Source organism: Crinia signifera, chromosome 6 (assembly GCF_055691185.1).
Source record: "Crinia signifera chromosome 6, ASM5569118v1, whole genome shotgun sequence".
Taxonomy (NCBI): domain Eukaryota; kingdom Metazoa; phylum Chordata; class Amphibia; order Anura; family Myobatrachidae; genus Crinia; species Crinia signifera.
This window is the reverse complement of record NC_139222.1, coordinates 2255690-2278260: the sequence shown is the minus strand read 5'-3', so window position 1 is coordinate 2278260 and position 22571 is coordinate 2255690. Positions and strand designations below refer to the sequence as shown.

The 22571-nt window shown below is 48.3% G+C and overlaps 3 protein-coding genes across 3 annotated transcripts in view; 2 read left to right on the top strand and 1 right to left on the bottom strand.

Annotated features, from left to right (window-relative positions):
- LOC146009797 (uncharacterized) overlaps positions 1 to 22571 on the top strand; it is a 928908-nt gene that overhangs the window by 450737 nt on the left and 455600 nt on the right. The gene's annotated exons all lie outside the window — the stretch shown is intronic.
- The window catches only part of LOC146009834 (uncharacterized), a 547900-nt gene that overhangs the window by 202747 nt on the left and 322582 nt on the right, over positions 1 to 22571 (top strand). The window lies entirely within an intron of this gene.
- The window catches only part of LOC146009794 (uncharacterized), a 381786-nt gene that overhangs the window by 353858 nt on the left and 5357 nt on the right, over positions 1 to 22571 (bottom strand). The window contains exons 3-4 of the mRNA XM_083150253.1: positions 16942 to 17133; positions 2922 to 4176 (exon numbers count right to left, since the gene is read on the bottom strand). Coding sequence (XP_083006379.1) covers positions 2922 to 4176; positions 16942 to 17133 — 1447 coding nt within the window. The remainder of the gene's footprint in view (positions 1 to 2921; positions 4177 to 16941; positions 17134 to 22571) is intronic.

Genomic DNA, 22571 nt, shown 5'->3' with positions numbered 1-22571 from the left:
CTGTATTCTATTATTCACTACTGTCCTATGTGCTTATAAACTCGGTAATACAGAAGCTCCTACACATAGACTTACATTAATACTTTCAAATTATAGAGTACTCAGCCCAATGGTTTTTCCTGGACACTTAATTCCAATTAATTGACCAATTGTTCAATTACCGATTTGAACCTAGAGCTATAAAATCACTGTAACTTCTGTGGCCTCAACAGGATGCGATCAAGCCCCTGGGAGGGGCGAAACGAGTCTCCTCGCCACCCGGCAATCTACACTGCACCCCTGATGCGCTAAGCTGCTGACCGGCTCTCTGTCTGACAGTGCTCACAGAAGCCGCAACAAGTACCCGACGCCTGAGCGGCTTTCTGTCAGGAGCCACTACAAGTACCCGACGCCTGAACGGCTTTCTGTCAGGAGCCACTACAAGTACCCGACGCCTGAGTGGATTTCTGTCAGGAGACGTTACAAGTACCCGACGCCTGAGCGGCTTTCTGTCAGGAGCCGTTACAAGTACCCGACGCCTGAGCGGCTTTCTGTCAGGAGCCGTTACAAGTACCTGACGCCTGAGCGGCTTTCTGTCAGGAGCCGTTACAAGTACCCGACGCCTGAGCGGCTTTCTGTCAGGAGCCGCAACAAGTACCCGACGCCTGAGCGGCTTTTTGTCAGGAGCCGTTACAAGTACCCGACGCCTGAGCGGCTTTCTCTCAGGAGCCGTTACAAGTACCCGACGCCTGAGCGGCTTTCTGTCAGGAGCCGTTACAAGTACCCGACGCCTGACCGGCTTTCTGTCAGGAGCCGCTACAAGTACCCGACGCCTGAGCGGCTTTTTGTCAGGAGCCGTTACAAGTACCCGACGCCTGAGCGGCTTTCTCTCAGGAGCCGTTACAAGTACCCGACGCCTGAGCGGCTTTCTGTCAGGAGCTGTAATAATAATAAATAAACTTTGTTTATTTGAGCCTATTTGAAATTTCTCTCAGCTTAGTCACTTGACAATTTAGTCACTGCATTTAGGGGTGTGACCCCCGCCTTGGCCGTAGAATTGCCTTTTTAACCAGTGTTTGTATGTCTTTTTGTGTGTCCTTTGTGTATCTTATGTTCTGAGAATACCCTATCTTATAAATAGAATTAATTCAAAGTTAAGTTTTACTTGATTAACCACTCATCGATCTTACAGTTTAATTTTTTCACACATACACCATTTGTTACAAGTGTGCCCCCAAAAAAGAGTATTCTTTTTCTACCTGTTTTGTATATTGTATGAGATACACCAGCGAGTGCAGGGAGGAGACTGGTCAGATCTCTGGGCTGGTAACACACAGTGACAGGATGTGAGGGGGAGAGCAGGAGTATAATAGGGGCTGATGGCTCCTGATGTATGAGATACACCAGAGAGTGAGGGGAGGAGACTGGTCAGATCTCTGGGCTGGTAACACACAGTGACATGATGTGAGGGGGAGAGCAGGAGTATAATAGGGGCTGATGGCTCCTGATGTATGAGATACACCAGAGAGTACAGGGGAGGAGATTGGTCAGATCTCTGGACTGGTAACACACAGCGACATGATGTGAGGGGGAGAGCAGGAGTATAATAGGGGCTGATGGCTCCTGATGTATGAGATACACCAGAGAGTGCAGGGAGGAGACTGGTCAGATCTCTGGGCTGGTAACACACAGTGACATGATGTGAGGGGGAGAGCAGGAGTATAATAGGGGCTGATGGCTCCTGATGTATGAGATACACCAGAGAGTGAGGGGAGGAGACTGGTCAGATCTCTGGGCTGGTAACACACAGTGACATGATGTGAGGGGGAGAGCAGGAGTATTATAGGGGCTGATGGCTCCTGATGTATGAGATACACCAGAGAGTGAGGGGAGGAGACTGGTCAGATCTCTGGGCTGGTAACACAGTGACATGATGTGAGGGGGAGAGCAGGAGTATAATAGGGGCTGATGGATCCTGATGTATGAGATACACCAGAGAGTGCGGGGAGGAGACTGGTCAGATCTCTGGGCTAGTAACACAGTGACATGATGTGAGGGGGGAGAGCAGGAGTATAATAGGGGCTGATGGCTCCTGATGTATGAGATACACCAGAGAGTGCGGGAGGAGACTGGTCAGATCTCTGGGCTGGTAACACACAGTGACATGATGTGAGGGAAGAGCAGGAGTATAATAGGGGCTGATGGCTCCTGATGTATGAGATACACCAGAGAGTGCGGGGAGGAGACTGGTCAGATCTCTGGGCTGGTAACAGACAGTGACATTATGTGAGGGGGAGAGCAGGAGTATAATAAGGGCTGATGGCTCCTGATGTATGAGATACACCAGAGAGTGCGGGAAGGAGACTGGTCAGATCTCTGGGCTGGTAACAGACAGTGACATGATGTGAGGGGGAGAGCAGGAGTATAATAGGGGCTGATGGCTCCTGATGTATGAGATACACCAGAGAGTGCGGGGAGGAGACTGGTCAGATCTCTGGGCTGGTAACAGACAGTGACATGATGTGAGGGGGAGAGCAGGAGTATAATAAGGGCTGATGGCTCCTGATGTATGAGATACACCAGAGAGTGCGGGAAGGAGACTGGTCAGATCTCTGGGCTGGTAACAGACAGTGACATGATGTGAGGGGGAGAGCAGGAGTATAATAGGGGCTGATGGCTCCTGATGTATGAGATAAACCAGAGAGTGCGGGGAGGAGACTGGTCAGATCTCTGGGCTGGTAACACACAGTGACATGATGTGAGGGGGAGAGCAGGAGTATAATAGGGGCTAATGGCTCCTGATGTATGAGATACACCAGAGAGTGCGGGGAGGAGACTGGTCAGATCTCTGGGCTGGTAACACACAGTGACATGATGGCAACAGACTCCAGATCAGGAAAGATTTCACCAACATTAGTCTGTAATAAGTGTTTATTACTCACCTGTGCTGATATCTGTAGGGATCTCCTCCTCCTTACACTGGTGATCACCTCTCACATACGTCTCTTCTTCTCCCTCTGTATCTTCTGCCTTCATATCAGTCACATACGTCTCTTCTTCTCCCTCTGTATCTTCTGCCTTCATATCAGTCACATACGTCTCTTGTTCTCCCTCTGTATCTTCTGCCTTCATATCAGTCACATACGTCTCTTCTCCCTCTGTATCTTCTGCCTTCATATCAGTCACATACGTCTCTTCTCCTCCCTCTGTATCTTCTGCCTTCATATCAGTCACATACGTCTCTTCTTCTCCCTCTGTATCTTCTGCCTTCATATCAGTCACATACGTCTCTTCTCCTCCCTCTGTATCTTCTGCCTTCATATCAGTCACATATGTCTCTTCTTCTCCCTTTGTATCTTCTTCCTTCATATCAGTCACATATGTCTCTTCTTCTCCCTCTGTAGCTTCTGCCTTCATATCAGTCACATACATCTCTTCTTCTCCCTCTGTACCTTCTGCCTTCATATCAGTCACATACGTCTCTTCTCCTCCCTCTGTATCTTCTGCCTTCATATCAGTCACATACGTCTCTTCAACTCCCTCTGTAGCTTCTGCCTTCATATCAGTCACATACGTCTCTTCTCCTCCCTCTGTATCTTCTGCCTTCATATCAGTCACATACGTCTCTTCTTCTCCCTCTGTATCTTCTGCCTTCATATCAGTCACATACGTCTCTTCTTCTCCCTCTGTATCTTCTGCCTTCACATCAGTCACATACGTCTCTTCTCCTCCCTCTGTATCTTCTGCCTTCATATCAGTCACATACGTCTCTTCTTCTCCCTCTGTATCTTCTGCCTTCATATCAGTCACATACGTCTCTTCTTCTCCCTCTGTATCTTCTGCCTTCATATCAGTCACATACGTCTCTTCTTCTCCCTCTGTATCTTCTGCCTTTATATCAGTCACATACGTCTCTTCTCCCTCTGTATCTTCTGCCTTTATATCAGTCACATACGTCTCTTCTTCTCCCTCTGTATCTTCTGCCTTCATATCAGTCACATACGTGTCTTCTTCTCCCTCTGTATCTTCTGCCTTCATATCAGTCACATACGTCTCTTCTTCTCCCTCTGTATCTTCTGCCTTCATATCAGTCACATACGTCTTTTCTCCCTCTGTATCTTCTGCCTTCATACCAGTCACATACGTCTCTTCTTCTCCGTCTCCATCTTCTATCTTGATAAGAGTCAGGGGCTCACCCTAAAATAAATTAGGAATTATGGTAAACATACTTTCGGTTAACTCCTTTTCCTCTAGGTTTTTGGGACCACAGGGAGCTTCCCATCATGTCCGACTCCTCTCCCCTATAACCCCGCCTCCATGTACAAGACACAAGTTTAGTAACAAGTCCAGCAGGAAGTAGAGAAGGAAAGAAGAGAGAGATTACGGACACTGTATCACACCTACTCATACAGAGAGGAAAAGGGACTAGTGACCAAGTCACAGACGTCCCCACCATCACCCTAGGCGTATCAGGGTGGGTGCCCTGTGGTCCCAGGAACCGTTAAACTCCTAGTTTTCTCTTCAGGGTTTCTGGTCCCACAGGGATGACATCAGGGATGTCCAAAAGCAGTATTATTTAGGGTGGGATGACGCTTGTGGGGCCAGAAGGAACTGGCGACTAAAAGCAGCAATTGTGTCAAAGGCATAGACCTTCAGAAACCTGTGGACCGAGGACCACGTTGCCGCCTTGCACAACTGTTCAGCATAAACACCACGATGTGCAGCCCACGAGGGACCCACTGACCTAGTGGATTGAGCTGAAAGAGAATTAGGAACTGGTCGACCCACTTTTTCATAAGCATGGGCAATGACCAGTTTGATCCAGTGAGCTAACGTCTGTTTGTGCGCTGGCCATACCTCTTTTATTAAAAAATGACCTTTTATTATTTATTCATTAAAAAGGCTGCGAAATATGACACACAACATGTAACAAACACAAGTGGATACAGTGAATTCATTTAACAAAGCGCGTGCGGGGTTCGTCAGCTTCTGCCTTGACTGGGTTTATTTAGGTATTTATGGATGGCACTTTATATTCCTTTATGAGGTGAATCTGTATATTAGGAACAGTGTCTGTATTTGTTTTCTAATCTGTGTCTGAGCGTAAGTTTGAGAATTGTTTCAGACCAATTTGTCTGTCAGACTTTATTATATGTGGTACCAGGTATGTGACAGCACTGTTGGTCTTCTGTCGGCAGTGGTCTTCTGTCGGCAGTGGTCTTCTTTCCACTGTGCAGCCCTCACTATGATTGTAGTCCCAATTGACAGTGTATATAACCGCACGTGTGTGATGAATGTGTCCAGGCATCTTATAGAGCAGTGGTTCCCAACCTTTTTTGTCTCCCGTACCCCTTGATTAGGATTTTCATTTATGAGTACCCCCTCGTGGAACTTTTTAGGGGCGTGGTCTAAAATGGGTGTGGCCTCATTTGAAGGGTGTGGCCTCATTTGAAGGGTGTGGCTTAACAGGGGCAAGTCATACTGGCAATGACGAGACAAAAAAAAAAAAAAAGTGCAACCACTTGACCACAATATAAGCTCAGCCCATTCTGCGGACAGCATATAAAATAACAGAACTCTGTCAAATCTCTATTACTGAAGCAACAGACATTCCAACGGATCACGTTAGCCTTCCAATAGTGCCAGATACACATATGCCCCAATGGTGCCAGGTATGCCCCCACAGTGCCAGAAACAGGAATGCCACCACGGTGCCAGGTATGACCCCATGGTACTGGGTATGCACCCACAGTGCCATCAATGCCCCTATAGTGCCAGCAACAAGTATGCCCCACAGTGCCAGCAATGCCCCACAGTGCCAGCAACAAGTATGCCCCACAGTGCCATCAATGCCCCACAGTGCCAGCAACAAGTGTGCCCCAGTGCCAGCAATGCCCCCACAGTGCCAGCAATAAATATGCCCCCACAGTGCCAGCAATGCCCCCCACAGTGCCAAGAATAAATATGCAAGACAAGAGTTTTAGGCCAATAAAATCGTGCGCTAATTGACAGCAGCTTAGGGTCCACAGACAATGAAGAACCACTTCACATACACATACAATACCAATCTATGTCTGATAATCCCAGAGCGCTATCGATGAATGGCTTTCCTCTCTGGTCACCTGACCTGAGACACAGAGGGAACTTCAGTGGATCTTACCTGACACCAGCAGCATTCCGGGGACGCCTGTGGTAACACCCTAATGCGCTGTTAGTCTACATTCCACCTGTAGACATATCTTTATGGTGAGAGTCCTCTGATTTAGTCCCACCTGTACCATCCTGTTTTTATTTGTCATTGCTATTAAAACGTACTGCACCAAATATTATTTATCTCTCATCCTTCTGAGTACATATCTTCACCTTTGGGTAAATGAGAGGAGGAGGATCCATTGGTGGAACTCAGATTCCCCTCAATCAAGCGTGATTGTCTACAAATATAGTAGCCCAATCCTTTGGGTATGAGCAGACCTCCCTTATATTTTATATGTGTCCTATGTAGTGTAACAATATCACACTATTGGTTTTCCTTCTTTTTCTCTTTTGGGTACAATACTTAAAATTGCGAGGAAAGCCATTCATCGATAGCGCTCTGGGATTATCAGACATCGATTGGTATTGTAAGAATAAATATGCCCCCACAGTGCCAGCAATAAATATGACCCCACAGTGCCAGCAATACATATGCCCCCACAGTGCCAGCAATACATATGCCCCCACAGTGCCAGCAATAAGTATTCCCCCACAGTGCCAGCAATAAATATGACCCCACAGTGCCAGCAATACATATGCCCCCACAGTGCCAGCAATACATATGCCCCCACAGTGCCAGCAATAAGTATTCCCCCACAGTGCCAGCAATAAATATGCCCCCACAGTGCCAGCAATAAGTATACCCCCACAGTGCCAACAATAAATATGCCCCCACAGTGCCAGAAATATGGTATGCCCCCACAGTGCCAGCAATATGGCATGCCCCCACAGTGCCAGCAATGCCCCCCACAGTGCCAAGAATAAATATGCCCCCACAGTGCCAGCAATAAGTATACCCCCACAGTGCCAAGAATAAATATGCCCCCACAGTGCCAGCAATAAGTATACCCCCAGTGCCAACAATAAATATGCCCCCACAGTGCCAGAAATATGGTATGCCCCCACAGTGCCAGCAATATGGTATGCCCCCACAGTGCCAGCAATGCCCCCCACAGTGCCAAGAATAAATATGCCCCCACAGTGCCAGCAATAAGTATACCCCCACAGTGCCAAGAATAAGTATACCCCCACAGTGCCAGCAATAAATATGCCCCCACAGTGTCAGCAATAAGTATACCCCCACAGTGCCAGCAATAAATATGCCCCCACAGTGTCAGCAATAAGTATGCCCCCACAGTGTCAGCAATAAGTATACCCCCACAGTGCCAGCAATGCCCTGATTGGCTGAGCTATGCGTCTCCATGTAGACACATAAGCCGAAGACGCTCTCAGCCTGTGTCGCGCTGGGACAACGCGACAGAAGCTGTTAGCTCCATCGGAGAAAGCCAGTTGTCCCCGCTGTCAGTGCGGGGGGAGCCGGCTCTGCAGAAGGGAGACCAGCGCTGGATCCTGGATCGGTGAGTATGTGGGTGTAAAAGTGAGGTGTGTGGATGTGTATGTAATAAAGTTTTACTTCTCTGTGTGTGTGTTTTCTTTTAACATTCTTTAACATTCTACAAGTCCCAGCGGGCCCATTAATGCCCTGCATGCTGGGACTTGTGGTTCTCCAAGTCCCAGCATGCGGAGGTCTGCTGGCACTTGTAGTTCTCCTGTATTAAGCAATGTTAGGAATGTCACTTTAACCCTATCAGGCCGGCGTCCAATGGCCAGGGACGCCGGCGCCAGCCCCGGGCTTCAGCCGGGGGGGGGACCCCTTTATTGGGCGGGTCCCCACTCCTCCAGGTACCCCGTCCAAGGCTGACCAGCCACGGTGCTCATGGTACGGCCGGGGGACCTTATGTAAAAAGTGCCCCCCGGCTGTGGCATGACACTGGGGGCTGTTGGAGCCCGGTGCTGGTTTCAAAATACGGGGGACCCCCAGATTTTTTGTCCCCCGTATTTTTGGAACCAGGACCGGTCCAAGAGTCCGGGGCTGGTTTCAGAAATATGGGGGACCCCTACGCTTTTTGTCCCCCGTATTTTTGGAACCAGGTCCGGCTCAATGAGCCCGGGGCCGGTTATGTACAGGAGGGGGGACCTCACGCCGTTTTTTTTTTTAATCACAAAATCTCACTTTTTCATGCAAATCGCCCTTTCTCGCACTTTTCATGCCGGAATACACACCTCATTAAATATGCGAATTCGCAGCAAAAATATAGGGCGATTTGAGAAAAAAAAATCGCATTTTCTTAAAAACGGTCAACCCACTAAATCTCGCCCTGGGTCAGTGGTGGGATTCAACCGGTTCGCACCGGTTCTGCAGAACCGTTTCCTAAAGAGCGCGCCGTCGGCTGAATTCCACCACTTATTTACAGTCCCAAATTCCCAATGCATTACACGGCTCTCCTGTAGGCACTTCCTGGGGGTGTGTGGGAGCAGCTGCGGGAGAGAAGAGCAGTGGACTGGCTGTTGCCGGGCGACTGACGTCATCCTGGCTCACCCTCTGCTCCGTGCCTGTGTCTCTCCGCGGGTACCTTCCGCTAAATGCGTGTGTGCGCGTTGGGCAACCAGAGCACCACGTGGACCCATGGCTCCGATCAGGCGGCTTCCACCTCGCATCTACTGGCAATGACCTCACTCTCCCCTATACCACCGGCCACATCATAATGGTTTGGTGACTTATATTGTGTACACTCCTTTAGACCTTACATGTAGTTTTAGACTTAAAGCTTATAATGAGACCCAATAAATATGTCTCTATGTAGAAGTCTGTTGTGGCTGAGAAGTAATACTCCCGAATATTCTGGCATCATTACAACAGCATTGGAGCCAGAGAGAGCCAAGTATCTCCGTGGCACAAAATGCCCCATGTCAGTAATTCTTAGTGACCCCACAGACTACTGCATTCATCTCAAGATAATTTCTGCCCTTCCTGAGTCCATAGAGCAGGTGCTGCCTAATTCTGAGAAGGGGATTCTGCTCCACAACCGGCCATTGCTAAACTTCTCCCTAGCTTCTGTCCCGTCATCTAATGATGATATGTGAGTTTTATAGCCATGTGTGGCCCTCATTAGGAACCATTTACATGTCATTCAGCACCCCTCCAATCGCCTCGTCCAATACCGGACAATGTACTGTATAAGACTTCCAGCGGAGCCTTGTGGGAAATCATATTGTACGTAAAGGGTTACTGCATAGCCCCATCTATGACGCATTATTTACCCATCAGGCACAGCGGGTTCTGCTGTATCCCTGCTTTGCCTGTGAGTGATGGGCATTACTGTGTGTGGCATGATGTGTAACGGGCATCACGGTGTGTGGCATGATGTGTAACGGGCATCACGGTGTATAGCACAATGTGTAATGGGCATTACTGTGTGTGGCATGATGTGTAACGGGCATCACGGTGTGTAGCACAATGTGTAATGGGCATTACTGTGTGTGGCATGATGTGTAATGGGCATCACGGTGTATAGCACAATGTGTAATGGGCATTACTGTGTGTGGCATGATGTGTAACGGGCATCACGGTGTGTAGCACAATGTGTAATGGGCATTACTGTGTGTGGCATGATGTGTAACGGGCATCACGATGTGTAACGGGCATCACGGTGTGTAGCACGATGTGTAATTGGCATTACAGCGCTTGGCTTTATGTGTAATGGGCATTACTGTGTGTGGCATGATGTGTAATGGGCATTAGGACATAGAACCTGTTTTTCTGAATCCCACCACTGCCCTAGGTGTCATCTCGTATCTGAGCTGTACCGGTCATTTTATATGTATATGTCAATGTTTTCACATTTTCTTATATAAAGGAATGGACATAACATGAATGGAGTCTGTGTATTCCTTCATTGTGGTCCCAGCGCCGCTTCTTGTTTCCTTTGTGTGCCACCTGTCCCAGTGACAGCCCCAACAGGGAGTGACTAACCCTGTGACCAAGCAGCTGCACGAGGGAGACAGCTCATACATATAATATACATTCTCCAGTTATCTCTGCCTTGTGGTAGACCCGGAGCCACCTGCAGAGCGTTGTATACGGGTCTCACCTCCAAGACATTGACGGACAGCCTGGACTCTGCATGAGTCTATGTTCTATGTAAGGGCCGGGACTCGAATACAGTGTCCCAGCCCCGCAGACTGGCTTCTGTAGGGAGAAGAACCAAAAGGGACGTCCCACAGTGAGATGCGTCTCATCCAACCACCATGATAGTGAAGCAGTGCCAGATTAAGCCTTCAGGGGGCCCGGGGCACTTTAGACAGGGGGGCCCCCTTGCACTTGTCATTACTAGCCGCAAACTGTATGGGGGAATATTACACTGTCAAAACACAGAGTAAAGGCTGTATAAACTTGGTCAATGGGTAACTTCAGGGGATATATACACATACACACACACACACACACACACACACACACACACACGCATGCATACATACATACATACATACATACCACATGAAAAGCCTGTGTTTGTCCCTCTGCACCTTACTCTGTAGGAGACCTCACAGTCCCAGTGCTGCCTCTGATTAGAAACCCTCCCATGACAAGGCTGCTGCTGTTATCCATGGGCCTGAGAAGCATGTAATGAGCTCCACCAATCAGAGCTCAGCACAAACGTCTCAGCCTCTGCCCTCTGGTGTAAAGTGTCATGGGACTTAGTCAACTCCCAGTAATGCACTGCACACTTGGCTCCCAATGCTCAGCACCATTAATCATTGTCACATGGGCAGATAGGTGAAGCTGCAGCACTACCCCACTCCCATGCACAAAACCTTTAGCTAAAAAAATAAAAAAAAGGGGGGCCCAGGGGCACTGACCCCTTGTGCCCCCATTATAATCCGGCCCTGTAGTGAAGCTCTTATCACTGGGGTGAGAGACAGTGTCTGAGACTGGAGATGTTCAAGGTGACAACGTCCCATCTCTGGAAGATTCATTTCTGCAGAGGGCGAGAGTGAAATTGTGTGTGTGTGTGTGTGTGTGTGTGTGGGGGGGGGGGGGGGATCTTAGATTGCACACCCGATTTACATGAGGTGCTATCATGCTGGGACTTGTAGTTCTACAAAGAAAAACACATGGTGCAGATGCACACTCCATATTATTAAATCAATAATAAAGGTTCTTGGTTTATTAATTGACCATTCACTCTGTATTACTGTATAATGTCCCATTCCCAGCAGTCACCTCTCCGGTCACATCCCCCGGTGTTACTGTATAACGTCCCATTCCCAGCAGTCACCTCTCCGGTCACATCCCCCCGGTGTTACTGTATAATGTCCCATTCCCAGCAGTCACCTCTCCGGTCACATCCCCCGGTGTTACTGTATAACGTCCCATTCCCAGCAGTCACCTCTCCGGTCACATCCCCCGGTGTTACTGTGTAACGTCCCATTCCCAGCAGTCACCTCTCCGGTCACATCCCCCCGGTGTTACTGTATAATGTCCCATTCCCAGCAGTAACCTCTCCGGTCACATCCCCCGGTGTTACTGTATAACGTCACATTCCCAGCAGTCACCTCTCCGGTCACATTCCCCTGGTGTTACTGTATAACGTCCCATTCCCAGCAGTCACCTCTCCGGTCACATTCCCCTGGTGTTACTGTATAACATCCCATTCCCAGCAGTCACCTCTCCGGTCACATCCCCCAGTGTTACTGTATAACGTCCCATTCCCAGCAGCCACCTCTCCTGTCACATCCCCCGGTGTTACTGTATAACGTCCCATTCCCAGCAGTCACCTCTCCGGTCACATCCCCCAGTGTTACTGTATAACGTCCCATTCCCAGCAGTCACCTCTCCGGTCACATCCCCCGGTGTTACTGTATAACGTCCCATTCCCAGCAGTCACCTCTCCGGTCACATCCCCCCGGTGTTACTGTATAATGTCCCATTCCCAGCAGTCACCTCTCCGGTCACATCCCCCGGTGTTACTGTATAACGTCCCATTCCCAGCAGTCACCTCTCCGGTCACATCCCCCGGTGTTACTGTGTAACGTCCCATTCCCAGCAGTCACCTCTCCGGTCACATCCCCCCGGTGTTACTGTATAATGTCCCATTCCCAGCAGTAACCTCTCCGGTCACATCCCCCGGTGTTACTGTATAACGTCCCATTCCCAGCAGTCACCTCTCCGGTCACATCCCCCGGTGTTACTGTATAATGTCCCATTCCCAGCAGTCACCTCTCCGGTCACATCCCCCGGTGTTACTGTATAATGTCCCATTCCCAGCAGTCACCTCTCCGGTCACATCCCCCGGTGTTACTGTATAACGTCCCATTCCCAGCAGTCACCTCTCCGGTCACATCCCCCGGTGTTACTGTATAACGTCCCATTCCCAGCAGTCACCTCTCCGGTCACATCCCCCGGTGTTACTGTATAACGTCCCATTCCCAGCAGTCACCTCTCCGGTCACATCCCCCGTGTTACTGTATAACGTCCCATTCCCAGCAGTCACCTCTCCGGTCACATCCCCCGGTGTTACTGTATAACGTCCCATTCCCAGCAGTCACCTCTCCGGTCACATCCCCCGGTGTTACTGTATAACGCCCCATTCCCAGCAGTCACCTCTCCGGTCACATCCCCCGGTGTTACTGTATAACGCCCCATTCCCAGCAGTCACCTCTCCGGTCACATCCCCCGGTGTTACTGTATAACGCCCCATTCCCAGCAGTCACCTCTCCGGTCACATCCCCCGGTGTTACTGTATAACGCCCCATTCCCAGCAGTCACCTCTCCGGTCACATCCCCCGTGTTACTGTATAACGTCCCATTCCCAGCAGTCACCTCTCCGGTCACATCCCCCGGTGTTACTGTATAACGCCCCATTCCCAGCAGTCACCTCTCCTGTCACATCCCCCGGTGTTACTGTATAACGTCCCATTCCCAGCAGTCACCTCTCCTGTCACATCCTCCGGTGTTACTGTATAACGTCCCATTCCCAGCAGTCACCTCTCCGGTCACATCCCCCGGTGCTACTGTATAACGTCCCATTCCCAGCAGTTACCTCTCCGGTCACATTCCCCGGTGTTACTGTATAACACCCCATTCCCAGCAGTCACCTCTCCTGTCACATCCCCCGGTGCTACTGTATAACGTCCCATTCCCAGCAGTTACCTCTCCGGTCACATCCCCCGGTGTTACTGTATAACGTCCCATTCCCAGCAGTCACCTCTCTGGTCACATCCCCCGGTGCTACTGTATAACGTCCCATTCCCAGCAGTCACCTCTCCTGTCACATTCCCCGGTGTTACTGTATAACGTCCCATTCCCAGCAGTTACCTCTCCGGTCACATTCCCCGGTGTTACTGTATAACACCCCATTCCCAGCAGTCACATCTCCGGTCACATCCCCCGTAGTTACTGTATAACATCCCATTCCCAGCAGTCACCTCTCCGGTCACATCCCCCGGTGTAACTGTATAACGTCCCATTCCCAGCAGTCACCTCTCTGGTCACATCCCCCGGTGTTACTGTATAACGTCCCATTCCCAGCAGTCACCTATCCGGTCACATCCCCGTGTTACTGTATAACGTCCCATTCCCAGCAGTCACCTCTCCGGTCACATCCCCCGGTGTTACTGTATAAAGTCCCATTCCCAGCAATCACCTCTCCGGTCACATCCCCCGGTGTTACTGTATAACGTCCCATTCCCAGCAGTCACCTCTCCTGTCACATCCCCCGGTGTTACTGTATAACGTCCCATTCCCAGCAGTCACCTCTCTGGTCACATCCCCGGTGTTACTGTATAACGTCCCATTCCCAGCAGTCACCTCTCCTGTCACATCCCCCGGTGTTACTGTATAACGTCCCATTCCCAGCAGTCACCTCTCCGGTCACATCCCCCGGTGTTACTGTATAACGTCCCATTCCCAGCAGTCACCTCTCCGGTCACATCCCCCGGTGTTACTGTATAACGTCCCATTCCCAGCAGTCACCTCTCCTGTCACATCCCCCAGGTGTTACTGTATAACGTCCCATTCCCAGCAGTCACCTCTCCTGTCACATCCCCCAGGTGTTACTGTATAACGTCCCATTCCCAGCAGTCACCTCTCCTGTCACATCCCCTGGTGTTACTGTATAACGTCCCATTCCCAGCAGTCACCTCTCCGGTCACATCCCCGTGTTACTTTATAACGTCCCATTCCCAGCAGTCACCTCTCCGGTCACATCCCCCAGGTGTTACTGTATAACGTCCCATTCCCAGCAGTCACCTCTCCTGTCACATCCCCCGGTGTTACTGTATAACGTCCCATTCCCAGCAGTCACCTATCCGGTCACATCCCCGTGTTACTTTATAACGTCCCATTCCCAGCAGTCACCTCTCCGGTCACATCCCCCGGTGTTACTGTATAACTTCCCAATCCCAGCAGCCACCTCTCCGGTCACATCCCCGGTGTTACTGTATAACGTCCCATTTCCAGTAGTCACCTCTCCTGTCACATCCCCCGGTGTTACTGTATAACGTCCCATTTCCAGCAGTCACCTCTCCTGTCACATCCCCCAGGTGTTACTGTATAACGTCCCATTCCCAGCAGTCACCTCTCCTGTCACATCCCCCGGTGTTACTGTATAACGTCCCATTCCCAGCAGTCACCTCTCCGGTCACATCCCCCGGTGTTACTGTATAACGTCCCATTCCCAGCAGTCACCTCTCCGGTCACATCCCCCGGTGTTACTGTATAACGTCCCATTCCCAGCAGTCACCTATCCGGTCACATCCCCGTGTTACTTTATAACGTCCCATTCCCAGCAGTCACCTCTCCGGTCACATCCCCGGTGTTATTGTATAACGTCTCATTCCCAGCAGCCACCTCTCCGGTCACATCCCCGGTGTTACTGTATAACGTCCCATTTCCAGTAGTCACCTCTCCTGTCACATCCCCCGGTGTTACTGTATAACGTCCCATTTCCAGCAGTCACCTCTCCTGTCACATCCCCCGGTGTTACTGTATAACGTCCCATTCCCAGCAGTCACCTCTCCGGTCACATCCCCCGGTGTTACTGTATAACGTCCCATTCGGAGAAGTCAATTCTCCGGTCACATCCCCCGGTGTTACTGTATAACGTCCCATTCCCAGCAGTCACCTCCCTGGTCACATCCCCCGGTGTTACTGTATAACGTCCCATTCGGAGCAGTCAACTCTCCGGTCACATCCCCCAGTGTTACTGTATAACGTCCCATTCGCAGCAGTCACCTCTCCGGTCCCATCCCCCAGTGTTACTGTATAATGTCCCATTCCCAGCAGTCACCTCTCCAGTCACATCCCCCGGTGTTACTGTATAACATCTCATTCCCAGCTGTCACCTCTCCCGTCACATCCCCCGGTGTTACCGTATAATGTACCATTCCCACCAGTCACCTCTCCGGTCACATCCCCCGGTGTTACTGTATAATGTTCCATTCCCAGCTGTCACCTCTCCTGTCACATCCCCCGGTGTTACCGTATAACGTCCCATTCCCAGCAGCCACCTCTCCGGTCACATCCCCGGTGTTACTGTATAACGTCCCATTTCCAGCAGTCACCTCTCCTGTCACATCCCCCGGTGTTACTGTATAACGTCCCATTCGGAGAAGTCAATTCTCCGGTGTTACTGTATAACGTCCCATTCGGAGCAGTCACCTCTCCGGTCACATCCCCCGGTGTTACTGTATAACGTCCCATTCGGAGCAGTCAACTCTCCGGTCACATCCCCCGGTGTTACTGTATAACGTCCCATTCGCAGCAGTCACCTCTCCGGTCCCATCCCCCAGTGTTACTGTATAATGTCCCATTCCCAGCAGTCACCTCTCCAGTCACATCCCCCGGTGTTACTGTATAACATCTCATTCCCAGCTGTCACCTCTCCTGTCACATCCCCCGGTGTTACCGTATAATGTACCATTCCCACCAGTCACCTCTCCGGTCACATCCCCCGGTGTTACCGTATAACGTCCCATTCCCAGCAGTCACCTCTCCGGTCACATCCCCCGGTGTTACCGTATAACGTCCCATTCCCAGCAGTCACCTCTCCGGTCAATTCCCCCAGTGTTACTTTATAACGTCCCATTCCCAGCAGTCACCTCTCCAGTCACATCCCCCGGTGTTACTGTAGAACGTCCCATTCCCAGCAGTCACCTCTCCCGTCACATCCTCCGGTGTTACTGTATAACGTCCCATTCCCAGCAGTCACCTCTCCTGTCACATTCCCCTGGTGTTACTGTATAACGTCCCATTCCCAGCAGTCACCTCTCAGGTCACATTCCCCCGGTGTTACTGTATAACGTCCCATTCCCAGCAGTCACCTCTCCGGTCACATCCCCCGGTGTTACTGTATAACGTCCCATTCCCAGCAGTCACCTCTACGGTTACATCCCCCGGTGTTACTGTATAACATCCCATTCCCAACAGTCACCTCTCCTTTCACATTCCCCCGGTGTTACTGTATAACATCCCATTCCCAGCAGTCACCTCTCCGGTCACATCCCCGGTATTACTGTATAATGTCCCATTCCCAGCAGTCACCTCTCCGGTCACATCCCCCGGTGTTACTGTATAACGTCCCATTCCCAGCAGTCACCACTCCGGTCACATCCCAGGTTTACTGTATAACGTCCGATTCCCAGCAGTCACCTCTCCGGTCACATCCCCGGTGTTACTGTATAACGCCCCATTCCCAGCAGTCACCTGTCCGGTCACATCCCCCGGTGTTACTGTATAACGTCCCATTCCCAGCAGTCACCTCTCCGGTCACATCCCCGGTGTTACGGTGTAACGTCCCATTCCCAGCAGTCACTTCTCCGGTCACATCCCCCGGTGTTACTGTATAACGTCCCATTCCCAGCAGTCACCTCTCCAGTCAGCAGCTGAATGATCTTGTTGGTGAGTTCCAGGATCTTCTGGTCATTGTGCCTCTCGTGTATCAGTGAGTGAGGTGGAGGCACCGTGATGGGGCTCTGGGTCCTGGTCAGTCCTCCTGACACACGGGGACGGCTGCTGGGTGTCTCACACTCACCGGGTGTCTTCTTCACTACTGTGTAATCCTGTGTATTGGGGGAGACACCAAATATCATTATATACAATCCCAATTACTCCTCACCTCCCCGGTCACCTCCCTGTATAATTACTATAGATATGTGATGTCACTGTCACCTCCCCGGTCACATCCCTGTATTATTACTATAGATATAAGTGATGTCACTGTCACCTCCCCGGTCACGTCCCTGTATTATTACTATAGATATAAGTGATGTCACTGTCACCTCCCCGGTCACGTCCCTGTATTATTACTATAGATATAAGTGATGTCACCTCCCCGGTCACGTCCCTGTATTATTACTATAGATATAAGTGATGTCACCGTCACCTCCCCGGTCATGTCCCTGTATTATTACTATAGATATAAGTGATGTCACCGTCACTTCCCCGGTCACGTCCCTGTATTACTACTATAGATATAAGTGATGTCACCGTCACCTCCCCGGTCACGTCCCTGTATTATTACTATAGATATAAGTGATGTCACCGTCACCTCCCCGGTCACGTCCCTGTATTATTACTATAGATATAAATGAGGTCACCGTCACCTCCCCGGTCACGTCCCTGGATTATTACTATAGATATAAGTGATGTCACTGTCACCTCCTCGGTCACGTCCCTGTATTATCACTATAGATATAAGTGATGTCATTGTCACCTCCCTGGTCACTACCCTGTATTATCACTATAGATATAAGTGATGTCACTGTCACCTCCCTGGTCACATCCCTGTATTATTACTATAGATATAAGTGATGTCACCGTCACCTCCCCGGTCACGTCCCTGTATTATTACTATAGATCTAAGTGATGTCACCGTCACTTCCCCGGTCACCTCCCTGTATTATTACTATAGATCTAAGTGATGTCACCGTCACTTCCCCGGTCACCTCCCTGTATTATTACTATAGATATAAGTGATGTCACCGTCACCTCCCCGGTCACATCCCTGTATTATTACTATAGATATAAGTGATGTCACTGTCACCTACCCGGTCACCTCCTTGTATTATTACTATAGATATAAGTGATGTCACTGTCACCTCCCCGGTCAGGTCCCTGGATTATTACTATATATATATATATAATTGATGTCACTGTCACGTCCCCGGTCATGTCCCTGTAATATTACTATAGATATAAGTGATGTCACTGTCACCTCCCCGGTCACGTCCCTGTATTATTACTATAGATATAAGTGATGTCACCTCCGCGGTCACCTCCCTGTATTATTACTGTAGATATAAGTGATGTCACTGTCACCTCCCCGGTCACGTCCCTGTATTATTATTATAGGTATAAGTGATGTCACTGTCACCTCCCCGGTCACGTCCCTGTATTATTACTATAGATATAAGTGAAATCACTGTCACGTCCCCGGTCACGTCCCTGTATTATTACTATAGATATAAGTGATGTCACCTCCCTGGTCACGTCCCTGTATTATTACTATAGATACAAGTGATGTCACTGTCACTTCCCTGTATTATTACTATAGATATAAGTGATGTCACCTACCTGGTCACGTCCCTGTATTATTACTATAGATATAAGTGATGTCCCTGTCACCTCCCCGGTCACATCCCTGTATTATTACTATAGATATAAGTGATGTCACTGTCACTTCCATGTATTATTACTATAGATATAAGTGATGTCACGGTCACATCCCTGTAATATCACTATAGATATAAGTGATGTCATTGTCACCTCCCTGGTCACTACCCTGTATTATCACTATAGATATAAGTGATGTCACTGTCACCTCCCTGGTCACATCCCTGTATTATTACTATAGATATAAGTGATGTCACCGTCACCTCCCCGGTCACGTCCCTGTATTATTACTATAGATCTAAGTGATGTCACCGTCACCTCCCCGGTCACGTCCCTGTATTATTACTATAGATCTAAGTGATGTCACCGTCACTTCCCCGGTCACCTCCCTGTATTATTACTATAGATATAAGTGATGTCACCGTCACCTCCCCGGTCACATCCCTGTATTATTACTATAGATATAAGTGATGTCACTGTCACCTACCCGGTCACCTCCCTGTATTATTACTATAGATATAAGTGATGTCACTGTCACCTACCCGGTCACCTCCCTGTATTATTACTATAGATATAAGTGATGTCACTGTCACCTCCCCGGTCAGGTCCCTGGCTTATTACTATAGATATAAGTGATGTCACTGTCACTTCCCCGGTCACGTCCCTGTATTATTACTATATATATATATATAATTGATGTCACTGTCACGTCCCCGGTCATGTCCCTGTAATATTACTATAGATATAAGTGATGTCACTGTCACCTCCCCGGTCACGTCCCTGTATTATTACTATAGATATAAGTGATGTCACCTCCGCGGTCACCTCCCTGTATTATTACTGTAGATATAAGTGATGTCACTGTCACCTCCCCGGTCACGTCCCTGTATTATTATTATAGGTATAAGTGATGTCACTGTCACCTCCCCGGTCACGTCCCTGTATTATTACTATAGATATAAGTGAAATCACTGTCACGTCCCCGGTCACGTCCCTGTATTATTACTATAGATATAAGTGATGTCACCTCCCTGGTCACGTCCCTGTATTATTACTATAGATATAAGTGATGTCACTGTCACTTCCCTGTATTATTACTATAGATATAAGTGATGTCACCTCCCTGGTCACGACCCTGTATTATTACTATAGATATAAGTGATGTCACTGTCACCTCCCCGGTCACATCCCTGTATTATTACTATAGATATAAGTGATGTCACTGTCACTTCCCTGTATTATTACTATAGATATAAGTGATGTCACTGTCACATCCCTGTATTATTACTATAGATATAAGTGATGTCACTGTCACTTCCCCGGTCACGTCCCTGTATTATTACTATATATATATATATATATATATATATATATATAAAATTGATGTCACTGTCACGTCCCCGGTCATGTCCCTGTAATATTACTATAGATATAAGTGATGTCACTGTCACCTCCCCGGTCACGTCCCTGTATTATTACTATAGATATAAAAGTGATGTCACCTCCGCGGTCACCTCCCTGTATTATTACTGTAGATATAAGTGATGTCACTGTCACCTCCCCGGTCACGTCCCTGTATTATTATTATAGGTATAAGTGATGTCATTGTCACCTCCCCGGTCACGTCCCTTTGTTATTACTATATATATATATATATATATATATAAGTGAAATCACTGTCACGTCCCCGGTCACGTCCCTGTATTATTACTATAGATATAAGTGATGTCACTGTCACTTCCCTGTATTATTACTATAGATATAAGTGATGTCACGGTCACATCCCTGTATTATTACTATAGATATAAGTGATGTCACTGTCACCTCCCAGGTCACGTCCCTGTATTATTACTATAGATATAAGTGATGTCACCTCCCCGGTCACGTCCCTGTATTATTACTATAGATATAAGTGATGTCACTGTCACCTCCCCGGTCACGTCCCTGTATTATTACTATAGATATTAGTGATGTCACTGTCACCTCCCCGGTCACGTCCCTGTATTATTACTGTAGATATAAGTGATGTCACTGTCACCTCCCTGGTCACCTCCCTGTATTATTACTATACATATAAGTGATGTCACTGTCACGTCCCTGTATTATTACTATAGATATAAGTGATGTCACTGTCACCTCCCCGGTCACGTCACTGTGTTATTACTATAGATATAAGTGATGTCACTGTCACATCCCTGTATTATTACTATAGATATAAGTGATGTCACTGTCACCTCCCCGGTCACGTCCCTGTATTACTACTACAGATATAAGTGATGTCACTGTCACCTCCCGGTCACGTCCCTGTATTATTACTATAGATATAAGTGATGTCACTGTCACCTACCCGGTCACCTCCCTGTATTATTACTATAGATATAAGTGATGTCACTGTCACGTCCCCGGTCACGTCCCTGTATTATTACTATAGATATAAGTGATGTCACCTCCCTGGTCACGTCCCTGTATTATTACTATAGATATAAGTGATGTCACTGTCACTTCCCTGTATTATTACTATAGATATAAGTGATGTCACCTCCCTGGTCACGTCCCTGTATTATTACTATAGATATAAGTGATGTCACTGTCACCTCCCCGGTCACATCCCTGTATTATTACTATAGATATAAGTGATGTCACGGTCACATCCCTGTATTATCACTATAGATATAAGTGATGTCATTGTCACCTCCCTGGTCACTACCCTGTATTATCACTATAGATATAAGTGATGTCACTGTCACCTCCCTGGTCACATCCCTGTATTATTACTATAGATATAAGTGATGTCACCGTCACCTCCCCGGTCACGTCCCTGTATTATTACTATAGATCTAAGTGATGTCACCGTCACTTCCCCGGTCACCTCCCTGTATTATTACTATAGATATAAGTGATGTCACCGTCACCTCCCCGGTCACATCCCTGTATTATTACTATAGATATAAGTGATGTCACTGTCACCTACCCGGTCACCTCCCTGTATTATTACTATAGATATAAGTGATGTCACTGTCACCTACCCGGTCACCTCCCTGTATTATTAGTATAGATATAAGTGATGTCACTGTCACCTCCCCGGTCAGGACCCTGGATTATTACTATAGATATAAGTGATGTCACTGTCACTTCCCCGGTCACGTCCCTGTATTATTACTATATATATATATATAATTGATGTCACTGTCACGTCCCCGGTCATGTCCCTGTAATATTACTATAGATATAAGTGATGTCACTGTCACCTCCCCGGTCACGTCCCTGTATTATTACTATAGATATAAGTGATGTCACCTCCGCGGTCACCTCCCTGTATTATTACTGTAGATATAAGTGATGTCACTGTCACCTCCCCGGTCACGTCCCTGTATTATTATTATAGGTATAAGTGATGTCACTGTCACCTCCCCGGTCACGTCCCTGTATTATTACTATAGATATAAGTGAAATCACTGTCACGTCCCCGGTCACGTCCCTGTATTATTACTATAGATATAAGTGATGTCACCTCCCTGGTCACGTCCCTGTATTATTACTATAGATATAAGTGATGTCACTGTCACTTCCCTGTATTATTACTATAGATATAAGTGATGTCACCTCCCTGGTCACGTCCCTGTATTATTACTATAGATATAAGTGATGTCACTGTCACCTCCCCGGTCACATCCCTGTATTATTACTATAGATATAAGTGATGTCACTGTCACTTCCCTGTATTATTACTATAGATATAAGTGATGTCACGGTCACATCCCTGTATTATTACTATAGATATAAGTGATGTCACTGTCACTTCCCCGGTCACGTCCCTGTATTATTACTATATATATATATATATAATTGATGTCACTGTCACGTCCCCGGTCATGTCCCTGTAATA